The following is a 13,794-nucleotide window of genomic DNA, read 5'->3' on the forward strand; positions in this document are numbered from 1 at the left end:
AGCAATAAATTCAAACATGTAATTACAATACTTCTATATAAATTAACCTTCATCGTAATATGAAGAAAAAAACAAAAAACAAATCAAATAAAACTGATTAGTTATTACATGAAACTACATTTATTATATGATATATTGAGAATGACTGGTGATTTATATTTGTATTCTTATAATTGTAATGAGAACAAAACTGAATTATGTTTGTAGTTTGAAACAAGCAAACCTATAATGAGTAAACATATATGTATAGTGGATAGAATTTGGAATTTAGTCAAGACAAGGCTGAGGTTTTCTAAAGAATTTATGTTGCTCTATTAGTATTTAAGATGTTTCATTTTGCTGGTATTTATGATTCTTTTTTTCTTTATCATTGACTCCAGTTTTCACGGATTAATAGGACTAATTGTATTAATGGATTAAAAGGACTATGGATTAGATTCCTAATGGTTAATTCGATATGATTGATTGTGCGGATTTGATAACGGATTGATAGATTAAACAACGAAATCCTATAGAGGCGTTTGTTACGCTTGTCTTTTGTTTGTCGACCTCACTACAGCCACAGAATGAGAAGAAGAAAAGGGACAAGAAGAAAAAAAGAAGAAGGATGAAGAAAAACGGAGAAGACAAAGAAGAAAAAAAAAGAGAAAGATATCACAAGAAGAAAAACGGAGAAGAGGAAGAAGAAGATGGGGAGAAAAAAGCGAAAGAATACAGGTTAGAAGTCGAAAAAATGTCAATTCTGAAGAAGAAATGATAATCACTGCACTTTGAGCCTTCCTCTCTGTTTTTTTTATTGTAGGATGATGAAGACGTTGAATGGAAATTCGCCCGCTCACAGCTCTGGATGACGTATTTTGAACGTGGCGCCACCCTCCCACTTCCCATGAACATCATCCCCAGCCCAAAGTCTGTCTACAACTTCTTCAAATGGCTTAAGAAAACCCTCTGTCCAAATTGCAGGAGAAATACCAGCATCACGTTACAACAACTTCCCGTTGTAAGTGTGTATACTTTTCACAATAGCAAATTATAAACAAGATAGAACTTATTACAATTATTATATCAGGGGAAAGCTTAGGGCTAAAGTCACAACTCAGAGCGGCGACCGACCGATTAGGAGCCTGCTCGGGCTCCGCTGGAATTTAGGCATCGCCGAACGGTTTTTGTAGAAGTCGAGCGGGCTGTAAAAATACTTATGCTAAGTTCACACCAACGGCGAATGCCGCGCTTTAAATCGGCGATTAATTCGGCGTCATTTTTGTTTACTTTTCAAAAAATATCACGATCTCCTCAGATATGTTATGCTCTGATACGCTCTGATACGAAGTTCGTTCCCGCTTTGGGCGACAAATTATTTCCCGAATCGCTACGGCTTCTTACGCTTGGATGCCGATTGATCAGGATTTATTACGCTTTAAATCACGCTCTGATATGCTTTATTACTCTTTGATAAGCTTAGATGCGCTTATCACGCTTTTAATAACGCTCTGATACGATTATCAAGCTCTCTTGTGCATTGATAGGCTCTGTTAAGCTCTGTTACGCAATGACAAAATTCGAGATTCTGATTGCATTCCGCCTCTGATCCAGAGTATATATAAAGGTGCAGCAGATACACGAAACCATTGCATCTTTGGTAGAAGAACAAGATATGGAAGTTCAATATGTACCAGAGTATGAACCATCTTATGATGTAGACATGACCTTTGTCTCACTGCTATATAACTACATCCTAGCCCTCGAGGCAGAGGAGAGAGAGGAAGAACAGCAAAGACAAGAGGAGATTGAACTACCAGCAGGAGGGAGAAGACCATTTATCAGGTGCTGCTGGACCAGGCCATGGCTCACTGAAAAAAGAAGACAGCAGTATGGCCAGTACACTATCCTCTTGGACACACAACTGAGGTAAGAGGACCCTGTTTCCTTCACAAACTTCACTAGAGTGACCCCTGAGGTGTTCGATGAGATCCTTGCGAGAGGGCAGGCACCAGTCATCCAGAAGCAAGAGACTAACTACAGGCACCCTTTGTCAGCTGGCCTCAAACTGGCAATCACCTTGAGACATCTGGCCACTGGGGACAACTACAGATCACTGGCATATGGTTTCAGATGTGGTATATCAACCATATCAGAGTTGATTCCAGGAGTGTGCAGGGCCATTGTAGAGGCGTATAAAGAGGAGGTCTTCAACATACCTACCACCCCTACCATGGAGCACCCTTGTCCAGCAGTTTGAACAGAGATTGAATATCCCCCATGCAATTGGTGCCTTGGATGGAAAGCACATAGCCATTAGAAGCCAGCAAACACAGGCAGTCTCTACCACAACTACAAGGGGTTCTTCTCTATACTACTGCTGGCATTGGTAGATGCAGAGTACAAGTTCATCTGGATTGAGCTGGGAGGTAAAGGACACATGTCTGACTCCCAGATATTCACAGACTCTGAGCTCTTCGAATGCCTAGAATATGGGTCCATAGGGCTGCCCCCACCATGCCCTCTCCCTGGAGAAAATCAGCCTGATATTCCCTACTTCATCCTGGGTGACGTGCTTTTGCCATGAAGAGCTACATGATGAAGCCATACAGTAGAAGAGGGATGATAGATGAACAGAGGATCTGCAACTACAGGATCTCAGGGGGGAGAAGAGTGGTGGAGAATGCCTTTGGCATCATGGCCAACAGGTGCCTGTTGGGAACAGAAGGTAGATAACGTCAGAGATTTGGTGGAGACTGCTGTGGTGCTCCACAACCTGCTGAGGAAGAGGGTGGTGCTGGCAGCCAATGCGGTGGACCACGAAGATGGGGCCTGGAGATATGGACCTCACTGGGAAGATGTTCCGCAACCACCTGCAAGGGGGAACCTCGCCACTGTGGATGCCAGACATCAGAGAGATCATCTCAGAGAATACTTCGTCTCTCCAGTGGGTGCTGTTGACTGGCAACAAAGAATGGCTGGGGTGGTACTTCCTGATTGAGTTAAGAAAGGAGTGGCTCAGATATCGTCAGAAGCAGATGATGAAGATAAAGACTTTTGTGTCTGGAAATAAGAACATTCTCCCATATGCACACTTTGTTTATTTTTAGTATAAGTTTGAAATAATTTTTGTATTATGCGTACTTGTGAAGATGTTATTATTATTATTGATGTTATTGTTGTTATGTATTTCATCTGCTTGTAAATAATATAAATACAGACTTTATTGATTTTTTACCAATGAAAAATCAGATAATACTATTGTAAATCAGGAGTGGAAATTTAAAGGAATCAAGTTGCAGAATTTGAAATTTAGATATGTGCGATAAAAGATCTTTAAAATACGCAATTTTTGTTAAATTGATTATAACAAATCATTACAAATTGATTTTCTTACTAATTAAACAATTAGTAAGAAAATCAATTTTATATGTGAGATAAATAACTCTTATTGTAACAGAGAAAATAAAACAAAGGAACTAAAATATAAAACATTATATAATTAAAAAATGAAATATAATAAAAAATAAATAGAAAAAACTTTGTGGAAAACTCAGAGTTTTCAACAGAGTTTTTATATATATATTTTTTTCTATTGCCTTTTCTATTTTATTATGTTTTATACAGGGTGTCTCATAAAAAAAAATGCCCGGTACACTTCCGGTCGGTTTTTTTTTTGTTTCATTATGTTTTGTTTCATTGAAGAGACCAACTCTTCATTTAGTAACTGATCCAAGAATACAAAAATCACATTCAGTGGTTTTTGTGTTATAATACTTCTTGCAAAGGTCTGTAAGCGGTAAAAATCAGGCTGAACGAATCCTTAACTGTAGGGCCTATGGGCAAATTATCAAAGTACATGATTTTACTGCTTGCATCCCTTTGCAAAAAGTGTAATGAAATAAAAACTACCAAATCATATTTCGTGATGTTTTGGTCAGTTATAAAATGCTGCTCTTTCCAATGATATCGAAATTGTTGCGCATTCCGGACCGGAAGTGTGACGGGCGTTTTTTTGTAGGACACTCTGTTTTTTTATTTCTTTTGTTTTATTTTTTTCTCTTTTTTGGTTGGGGGATTTGTGTGTATTTTGTATTGTTCACATAATTTTAGTTTAATATTTTCTATTTTTTAAAGGCATTTTATTATAAAATGCTTTTTTTTATTTAACATATTCTCTTTTACTATTAAATGGAACATGTTATTACTTTGTACAAAAAGCATCAAACTTAACAAAACAAAATATTTATCAGTTTTTACATTTTTTCAAAACAATGCATCCAACTTTAGGCCCAAAACCATTAAAAATGTACAATTCGGGTTTCGTGATTTTTCAAAACCATTCTGACAACGAAAGAATGCAAGAGAACACACTAAATTTCAACTAAAAAAATATGGGCAAGAAATGTTGCAAACTTTTGATTTTTTCTGAAATTTGAAGCTGAAGATGCACATTTTACCTCTGTAACTTAGGTTACTGCGCTTATTTTTCTTTGACCATAATCATTCTGTTAAGGGGTGGATAATGAAACTATCCTTCGTTTGTTGGATAGTTTCGAAGATATGACTATTCTTATTCCAATGTTTTTACTTTATTTTCATTCATTTGATGAGTTACTGTAACCGTGAATTAAGATATTGATAGATATGACGGAGGTTGTTAACTATGTAAAGTTAGACTGTTCCTATTATTATTTTGATTCGTACACATAAAACTTACAGATAACTGCCAAATGCTTTTAGATGGATTTGTCTTACACATATTCTCAAAGAATCTGTCACCATGTGACAAAAGAAATAGTGACTGTTAAAACCTTGGTAATGTTTGTTACGCATATGAGTCACGTATGTTCATATATTAAACTCTAAAAAGAAGATAAATTGGTGAAAGAGCGTACAAAGTGGGGCCACCGCTTTGAACCAAGCTCTCTTAAACTCGGTTAAGCTTTGTGACACTTTGATAAGCTTTAAAACGCTCTCCCCGCTTTACGAAATCCGTGACAGATCGCTTCAAATTTTTAAACAGATTAAAAAAATTTGGCGCTCTTGCCGAATGTCCCGAATTGCTCAAAGCTTTCTCATGCTCTATTATGGTCTTTACGCTTTAATTAAGCTTTGTTACGCTTTGCCACCGCTTTGCAAGCCGCTTTAAAGCGCCATCAAAGCGCCGTTGGTGCGAACTTAGCATAGCGGTGGGCCGGTGGCCGAGCAGTGCCCGATCGATAACCCATTACTCAAGGCCAAATCTGTGTCAAATCGGGAAAGCTATTTGTTTGGCGTCCGAGCAGTGATCGGCTGACAACCCACCGAATCCCGGGCGGTCCCCCCACCGGCCACCGACCTGTTTTTAGGTAATCGCCCGTCCGATCTTGAATTCGCCGCGAGATTATCGACCGATCTCTGACCGACCAGCGGCCGGCGACCGCTCGACAGCTGTTGATCCAACGAGTTCAATTTTTGACCTAAATCGTTCGACGGCAACCGCTAGATTACGTCGGCGCCTGGGCGCCGAGCGTTTTTCGGACGGTGAGTGAAAAGTGAGCAGGCGCCGCCAGAATTTTAACTACGCGCTAAATCTTGAGCGGCGACGGAGCGATGCCCCCCAAACCATGAGGGCCTCTATTCTTAAGTGGCATAATGCATAAGTACTGCTATTTATTTGTGGAGCGTTGCGGCCCAGTGGATTAGTCTTCGGAGTTTGAAACAGAGGGTCGTGGATTCGAATCCCAGCCATGGCGCAATATCCTTCGGCAAGAAATTTATCCACATTGTGCTGCACTCGACCCAGGTGAGGTAAATGGGTACCTGGCAAGAATTTATTCCTTCACATGCCACCGCGCTGTAGAAGGCTGCGGGGCTAAAGGCAGGGTAATAATATCCAATTTTATTAGTGCGTAGGGACGCATTTGGCAGTGATATGCGCTATGTAAGCATGTTGCTATTATTATTCATGGTCTACGATCAGAACAATTATTTGTAAAACCTGATAAAGGTCACTGGTCATGAAATATTTTGATGGTCAATTAGGACCACTATTCATTATAAAGAATGAAGATCTCTATTCATGATAAGAGGGAAAAAAGGCCACTATAGTCATGATTCCAGAATAGGGTTGCTTCTCAGGATGTGAAAAAGGTAGCTATTCCGGGGGCTGTATCATAAAGCTGTTTGTAAGTTAAGAGAGACTTTAAGAATAACTGGTGATCCTTTCTTGTAGGAAACGATATTCACCATTAAATGTTCATTGGTGATTAACTAGCGCGTAAGAAAGTATCACCAGTCGTTCTTTAAGTTGCTCTTAACTTACGAACGGCTTTATGAAACACCCACCCGGACTGTAGTCCTTTATGTTACTCCTCTCTTGGTTTGTGATAGTGGTGAAGGACTTTATGGTTTATGATAGTGATGGAAGAACAGGGCCACTTCTTACAAGAGTTGGGATTGATCCGATCAACCACAACTAGGGACGGTCAGCAACATGGACATCTAAAATGTATGTTTGTTCAAAATATTTTCTAGATATGATGTATATGCAGACATTCATCATTATCTCGAAAATTCAGTGTGATTCTCTTTGTTTACTAAGGAGATTGTACAAATTTCTTGTAGAAAAAAAAATTATGGTATTAATTAATGGATTTCAATACAGTTGAGATTGAATGGATCAATCGTAACTCTTTGTAAGACGGGGCCCCTGTTTTTGTCATGCTGACATGGACAGTGATGATGCGGATGGACTATCCATCCATTTTGTATTTTTTTGTTGTTTTTATACAGAAAATAATTACTATACTATCATTATACTATGGGGATCAAAGCCACTTATTCAGATGCACAGTATATTCCACTTTTCTTGCACATTGGATATGTATATTCAAATTTACTAACGTGCAAAGAAAATGAATTCATGAGTAATAGTTTAGTATTAACAAATACTACAAACTTAAGATGCTTTCACCAGTTAGATTACAATTCTGAATCAATTATTCATAAACACAGAAAATAGAACCAATATAGAGAGGAAAAAAACATATTTGAGTATTCAGTATATCTTTTCTTAATGCTTGTTGATCTACTTGGCATTTAACTTGATTTCTCCTCTCGTGTTTAGGGTTTACAGAATTTAGCAAGGCGACCTGGAGTTCGCAAACAAGTTAGCACTCATGAAGTAAGTAGATTTTCAATCCAAGCACTACTCTCAAAGTTTAATTGATTTCATGACTACTCAACCATATCAACAATTTGAATGTGAATACGTACACCCATGAAAGATTAATGTGCATTGCTCATTAATTTTATTGTTACAATTTTTTGTTGAAAAATATGAAATCACAAGATATGGTAATGAGGACATGGAGGATGAAAAAGTTGATCAATAATTTTTTTTTAATTAGGGGTATAGTCAGGAGTTTGAATATTTATTAGCAATTTTCAATACACCAGGGAGTTTTGTGATGATGAGTGTTTCATTCTGTTTTAAATTGGGTTTTGAAATTGATCATGAATAATTTTAAATAAGAAATATAAGCAGTTTGGTTAACGCCTATATTCATGACTTATATAGCAAAATGTTTGGCTATGTTTTCCTCTTCTAAAATCAGGGGTTGAATAAAAAGTTGTTTATTTTGAAATATGAAAATATGGTGCAGAATATAAATTCAGATATAAAAAAGACCTTTTAATTCATGAATTCATATTCAAGGGGATCAATACTGCATGGAAATGGAATAGCAGGGGCTGTCACACACAATCATTTAAGATCCAAACGAATTCTTAGACAGACATCACAAAGTGGACCAGGATTTTTGCACAATATACAGATATACTACATAATTTTTTTTCTTTAATAAGTGCTTGATGAAGACAGTTATCAAGAGATACCTCTTCAAACTCCAGAATGATAAAGAAGGAGAAGAAGGAGCAGAAGGTAAGATTCTTTTCATATTTTGTTGTAATTTCATAAGTAAATTGTCATATTATACAGATTTGTGTCAATATTGAAAAACGCTATGATACTTGTTTATATGACTAGATTGATTTGAAAGTGTTACTGTACTTTCTGATTCTTCATCAAGAATCAGGGGAAAAAATAAAATTTCGTGTAGAAGGGGGGAGAAGGAGAGATTCCATACACTCTAAAAACACTGAGTAAAATTCAACCCAATATTGAGTAAAAAGGGAACATGCATGTTTGCTGGGTATTTTTTCACCCCATATTGGGCTATTTGAACACAACATTGCGTAAAATTTACCAAATATGGGGTATCTTTTTACCCAACCAGCATGCATGTTCCCAATTAACCCAATATTGTGTAAACCTTTTTTAGAGTGTAAATTTCTCGTTCTGATTTATATTTTGAATCATTATTCTTCATATGCTTATATTTTTGTAAAGAATGTCAATGAATGACATTTAATTGAAGTGAAATAATTTGAGTACGGGGCTTTTTGAAAGATCATGTGGGTCATTTTGGACATTTTGGGGCCTACATAACCCCTCAAATCAATACATTCTTTCCCTTCTTTCATGTTTGTTTTCTACTTGGCAGGTGAGCTTGAAGAGATCAAGAACGACATCTCCAGCTTTCGCTTCGAGGTGATGGAGAAGCTAAAATACCTAGATCCGACTGCTAGTAGTGGTGGAGGTGGAGAGAGTCCTGTCCCTGCAAGTTCAGGCCCAGTCTTCCAGGGAACTAACCGACCAGAACCAGCGGTGAGCAACAAGCAAGAAGTCATGCTTCGGAAAATGTACGTGCTCGAAAGCCGTGTGGAGGCAATGATGGAGAGCTTGGAGAGAATCTTTGTGCAAACCAACGAGGTTCTGAGGTCGAGCTCAATGGGAAATGAGATAATTCACCAGTCGCTTGATAAAGAATCAGAAGAGAAAGTGAATGGTGATATTTGTAAGACACAATGATTGACGGCAAAGGCACAGTAAAGAAACAGACATTTTTTTTAAAGACTGTGGGCAAAAGACTGCAGGCGTCACGCGCGTAAAACATTCCCCATAGACTGGTGTGTTAAAATGGCACTTTTGAAAAATTCATACAAAATAAACGTGAAATTAGAGGGTAGAATGTTTACTACCATATGATAGATATATATCTGGCATTCCATAACTGACCAGAGAAGGGTATCGTAGCCAGCTCATTTACATAAGAAATTGCCATTTATGAAGATAATTATGATGGGATCAAATTTATCAACTGAAACAGTAAAATAGTAATTCTTCCGCCAGTCAAAAAATAGTTCCAAAGTCATTTTATATCTTCCCAATTTGGGCAAAGGAACTTCAGTAGTTACCATTTCTAGAATCATTGTTAGATTTTCAATTATATTCATATACACTTTGGTCAATCAGCAATATCAAATTGAAAAAGAAAATCGATTGGGTCGAAGGAATATCTTTAGCCTTCCTGTTGTAATTAGTCTCATGGAACCTGCAGTTAATTTGTATATAATGGATGTGTACAGTATCTGATTTCAATAACTTGTTATGGATACCTCCCTGTAGAGTAAATTCTGTTTTTTCCCCTTAAATGGGTGATTCATTGGTAGATTTTCTATCTCATGAAAGTTGTTATTTTTCTTTCTTTACAATCTTCTGCAGTACTTCAATATAACATATATAACTGCGGCTGCCAAGACTACGTCTTCTATTTTCCCTTCTCTTTGAATCTCTTCATCCTCCTCCTTATTGTTCCTTTTCTTCTAATTCTTATTCTCCTCTTTCTTCCTATCCTTCTTGTTCTTCTTTTTCTCCTTCATTGTTGTCTTCTTCCTCATCTACATTTCCTTATTTTTTTCTGCTCCCTTTTGTCTCCCTCTACTTATTTGGCTCTTTTGTAACTATCTATTTTCCACTTTTACACCTCCTCCTTTTTTCTTCTCATTTTTCTTTTCTTCTCCATGTTTTTCTCCTCACTCTCTCCCTTCTTCACCATAGTCAATCACATCATCATTTCCTTCTCCCCTGTTATTCTTTTAGAAATTCACATTTCTGTTTCAATTAATGTAATATTTACCTTTCTTGTTCTAGTTTCCAGTTGTTTTGCTCTTAGGATACATGATTTGTATAATTCTGGCATGTATACTGTATACAAAATCTACACTGACTTACATGTACAAATTATGAAAAATCTTGCTGGTAGCTTCAACTTTATTTATTAATATACATGTGTTTGTATATATCCAATGTATAGTGTAATAAATGGGCATTTTGCCGCTTTGGTCAGAATATGTTACAAGAATAACATTCTTTCTTTCAGGTTGAGTAAATGACCAAAACGAGTACTATTGAATGCTGCTGTATAGTGTATGTACATGTACACGTATATTATTATTTTTTTTTTTGGATTGAATATATCATGTTTGCCATATCACTTTTGATTCCATATTCAATAGATTATAGTTCGGAGTAACCTCATAGGCAAGTTTTTTTTGGTTCAAATTACCTTTTCTTTCTTCTATTATGATAGGCAAACTTCGAAGCAAGATATAAATTAAACATGCTTGACCTATAGCAGGGTGCATATTATATTGCAATGAACTTTCAGAGGTAGTTGCATTTATACTTTGGATGTTTTAGTATGTTGTTATTATGTACTTTGCCTACTGTTAAATACTAGTCACAAATGGCCGTATTGTTTTTTACCCCCTGAAAACCTAATGAAAAGCACAATTTGGGAGAATATTTGAATTCAAATTACCTTCTGATCACAGAGGCGTCGATCCTGGGGGGGGGGGGGGGCAGGGGGGGCGATCGCCCCACCAATGAAAATATTGGGGGGGCAAACATATCATTTTGCCCCCCCCCCCCCAATAATTCCGGATATGCATTAAAAAAAAACAAGATTGTAATGTTCAGCAAGCGAGATTGAGACACACAACTCGTTCTTTATTTAAAATCGTGCTCAAAATGTCCGCTTTTCAGATTGGAATATAAAAATTTTCAGCTCGCGCTTCGCGCTCGCATCATTTCTGTAGCAAAAACCCATACTTTTCATGATTAAATTGGTGAATGTAAATGTCCCATTTTCAGTTCTAAGCCTCAAAAGAACTGCTTCAATTTGCAATCATCTTTTCTTGGATATATAGCTTGTTCTTTATCAAAAACGTCCAGTAAACTGTCATTTTTTCAGATCGAAATATCAAAATTTTCAGCTCGCGCTTCGCGCTCGCATCTATTCTCTTTTAGATACAAATCTTAATCATTGGTACCAAAAATGCTTAGAATATCAAGTTTTCAGCTCAGAATATAAAGAAATTTGAGCTCACTCTCGGCACTCGTACTATCTGTGTAGTGAGATACGTGTCTGTGTCTCATGAGTCATACATATATATAGATATATACATATATATATATATATATATATATATATATATATATATATATATATATATGTGTGTGTGTGTGTGTGTGTGTGTGTGTGTGTGTATATATAATATATATATATATATATATATGTATGTGTGTGTGTGTGTGTGTGTGTGTGTGGGTGGGTGTTTTGTACGATCGAGCGCCTTTGGAACGTTAATGATTTCGCCCCCCCAATCTGAAAAATGGATCGACGCCCCTGTCTGATCATGATCAGAAAGGAGCTACGTACTGGTCTATTGGAGTCATAATTATGACACAATTATTTTCATGTAAATATATATATCTTCTTCTTTTCATCAAATCTTCCCATATTTGTAGCAAGTATAATTACTAATAACCAAATGGCTAGATTATCTTTTACGAGTACAAGGTTTGAGTTATAGTGTGTCCCAGAAAAAAAAAATTCTTAGTCATCATTCAAAAATTAAACAATTATGAAATTTCGATTAAATCAATAAAAATCACATTTTTCATTCTTTGATACCTAATACGTAACTCATAACGTGTGAATGAGTGAAAAGGGAACTTCACTCTATTTTAGCTTTTATTCCAAAACAGTTACTAATGATTTAAGTGTAAAAATGTATTGACGAATTTGAGTCTAATGTTAAAGATTTGTGCTACATCTGGCTTAAAACGTTTAACCACAACTTAAGACCAGGGCTCCGTAACAAAGGTTTGCAATCAATCGCTAACTACCAATCAAGATCATCGTTGCGTGCGCATTCTGTTTAAAAAGCTTGTTACGATCGTCTGCGGAGCGGGGATGGCCGCACCCTTTCAAGAAAAACAGAGGAACTTTTCTCGAAAGGGTGGGTTGAAGGAGTGGAGTCAAATAAACGCACCTTTTCGGGACAGCCGGGGAGCTTTTCACGAAAGGCTATGTTAATAGTTTTCTGAACCAGTAGTTTCTATGAAAATTATTCATCAAATAATAACAACTATATAATATTAATAGACTATTGGTATAGAGGTGCACAGATGGGGAGGGGGGGGGCTTGGGGCGCTTCTCCCCCCCAAAAAAAAAATTTGAAAAAAATCACGACAAAAAAAAAGAAAGAAAAGAGAGAAAGGTAAAATATATCATTTTCTGAATATATATTTTTTTAAATGAAAATGTCTATTATTTATTTTGCTCGCTCACAATACATTTTGCCTGATATGACATATCTAGCCCCTAAAAAATTTGGGCTCATTATTACCCCACTGATAATTAGGAGGGAAAAAACAGAGTTGGCAGTTTTTTGTGATTTTGAATAAAATTGCATATCGATGAAGTAATGCTAGACACTCAACAATTCCACAAAGCCATATAAAACAATTCTGGAATTATTAGGAAAAATAGCGTATTCTATTCTGAATAAATTCGCATTTGCATAAGAATGAACTGTAATGAAACACATCAGTGGCGTAATGAGCCAAAGATTTTGAAGGGGCTAGATATGGCGTATCGGGCAAAATGAAAAAAAAGTTGTAAGCGAGCAAAACTTTTGACATTTTTCTTTTACAAAATCCATTGGCATAATATTCAGAAAAAAATATATTTCAACGTTCTAGCTAGTACTAATAATAAAAAATAGTTACCATGTACGGCAGAACCCGGTCGACGCGTGCACCGCCGAGACTATTGAAAGTAAATAAGCCTATAAATGAAAATGCACAAAATTTGTGTTTTTTCCTTCTTTCCTTCCATTTTAATGCATATGTCCGTCGAAATGTTCCAAAGATGACACACATGCACCCAGCACACACAACCTCACCTCATATGCGGCCTCCATACCCTAATACAAATTTACACAGAAACGCAAACAACTAAGCACTACCTTTCGCGAATAGCTCCCCCGGTTGTCTCGAAAAGGTGCGTTATTTTGACTGCTCTCCCTCAACTCGCCCTTTCGAGAAAAGCTCCCCCGGTTTTCTCGAAAGGGTGCGGTCACCCCCGCTCCGCGAACGCAGACGATCGTAACAAGCCGTTTAAAATACTGACCGGGAGCCAATCAGTGCGGCTCTTTCATATTCATAGTTCATCGCCAACCTTTGTGTTATGGAGCCCAAAGTTCAGAATACGGGCAGTTGTTTTGAACAAAAAGAGAAAAATTCAACAAGCATAACACTGAAAACTTCATCAAAATCGGATGTAAAATAAGAGAGTTATGACATTCTAAAATTTTACTTAATGTCGCAAAAGAATTACATGTATATGCACATCCTGGTCAGTATGCAATTGCGAGGACTGATGACATCATCCACTCACAATTTCTTTTCTGTTTTATTATATGAAATATGACATTTTCTAATTTTCTCCTCTTTGTCACATGAAACAAATTTTTATTTCTCCCTGAACTTGTGGAATTACCATTATTTTAACATCAAGTGTGTCAGTCAAGTGGGTCCTGACTGCCAAATCTGTAAGAAATGAAAATATTGTAGAAAAG

General features: G+C 36.8%; 1 protein-coding gene across 1 annotated transcript in view; it reads left to right on the forward strand.

Annotated features, from left to right (window-relative positions):
- Positions 1-10,526, forward strand: part of LOC129263430 (short transient receptor potential channel 7-like) — a 29,769-nt gene extending 19,243 nt beyond the window's left edge. The window contains exons 11-14 of the mRNA XM_054901342.2: positions 803-1,000; positions 7,091-7,147; positions 7,831-7,906; positions 8,529-10,526. Of these exons, the coding sequence (XP_054757317.2) occupies positions 803-1,000; positions 7,091-7,147; positions 7,831-7,906; positions 8,529-8,896 (699 nt within the window). The 3' untranslated portion in view covers positions 8,897-10,526. The remainder of the gene's footprint in view (positions 1-802; positions 1,001-7,090; positions 7,148-7,830; positions 7,907-8,528) is intronic.
- The last annotated feature ends 3,268 nt before the right edge of the window (positions 10,527-13,794 follow it).

The sequence above is a fragment of the Lytechinus pictus genome, chromosome 1 (genome assembly GCF_037042905.1).
Source record: "Lytechinus pictus isolate F3 Inbred chromosome 1, Lp3.0, whole genome shotgun sequence".
In the NCBI taxonomy this organism is placed as follows: Eukaryota; Metazoa; Echinodermata; class Echinoidea; order Temnopleuroida; family Toxopneustidae; genus Lytechinus; species Lytechinus pictus.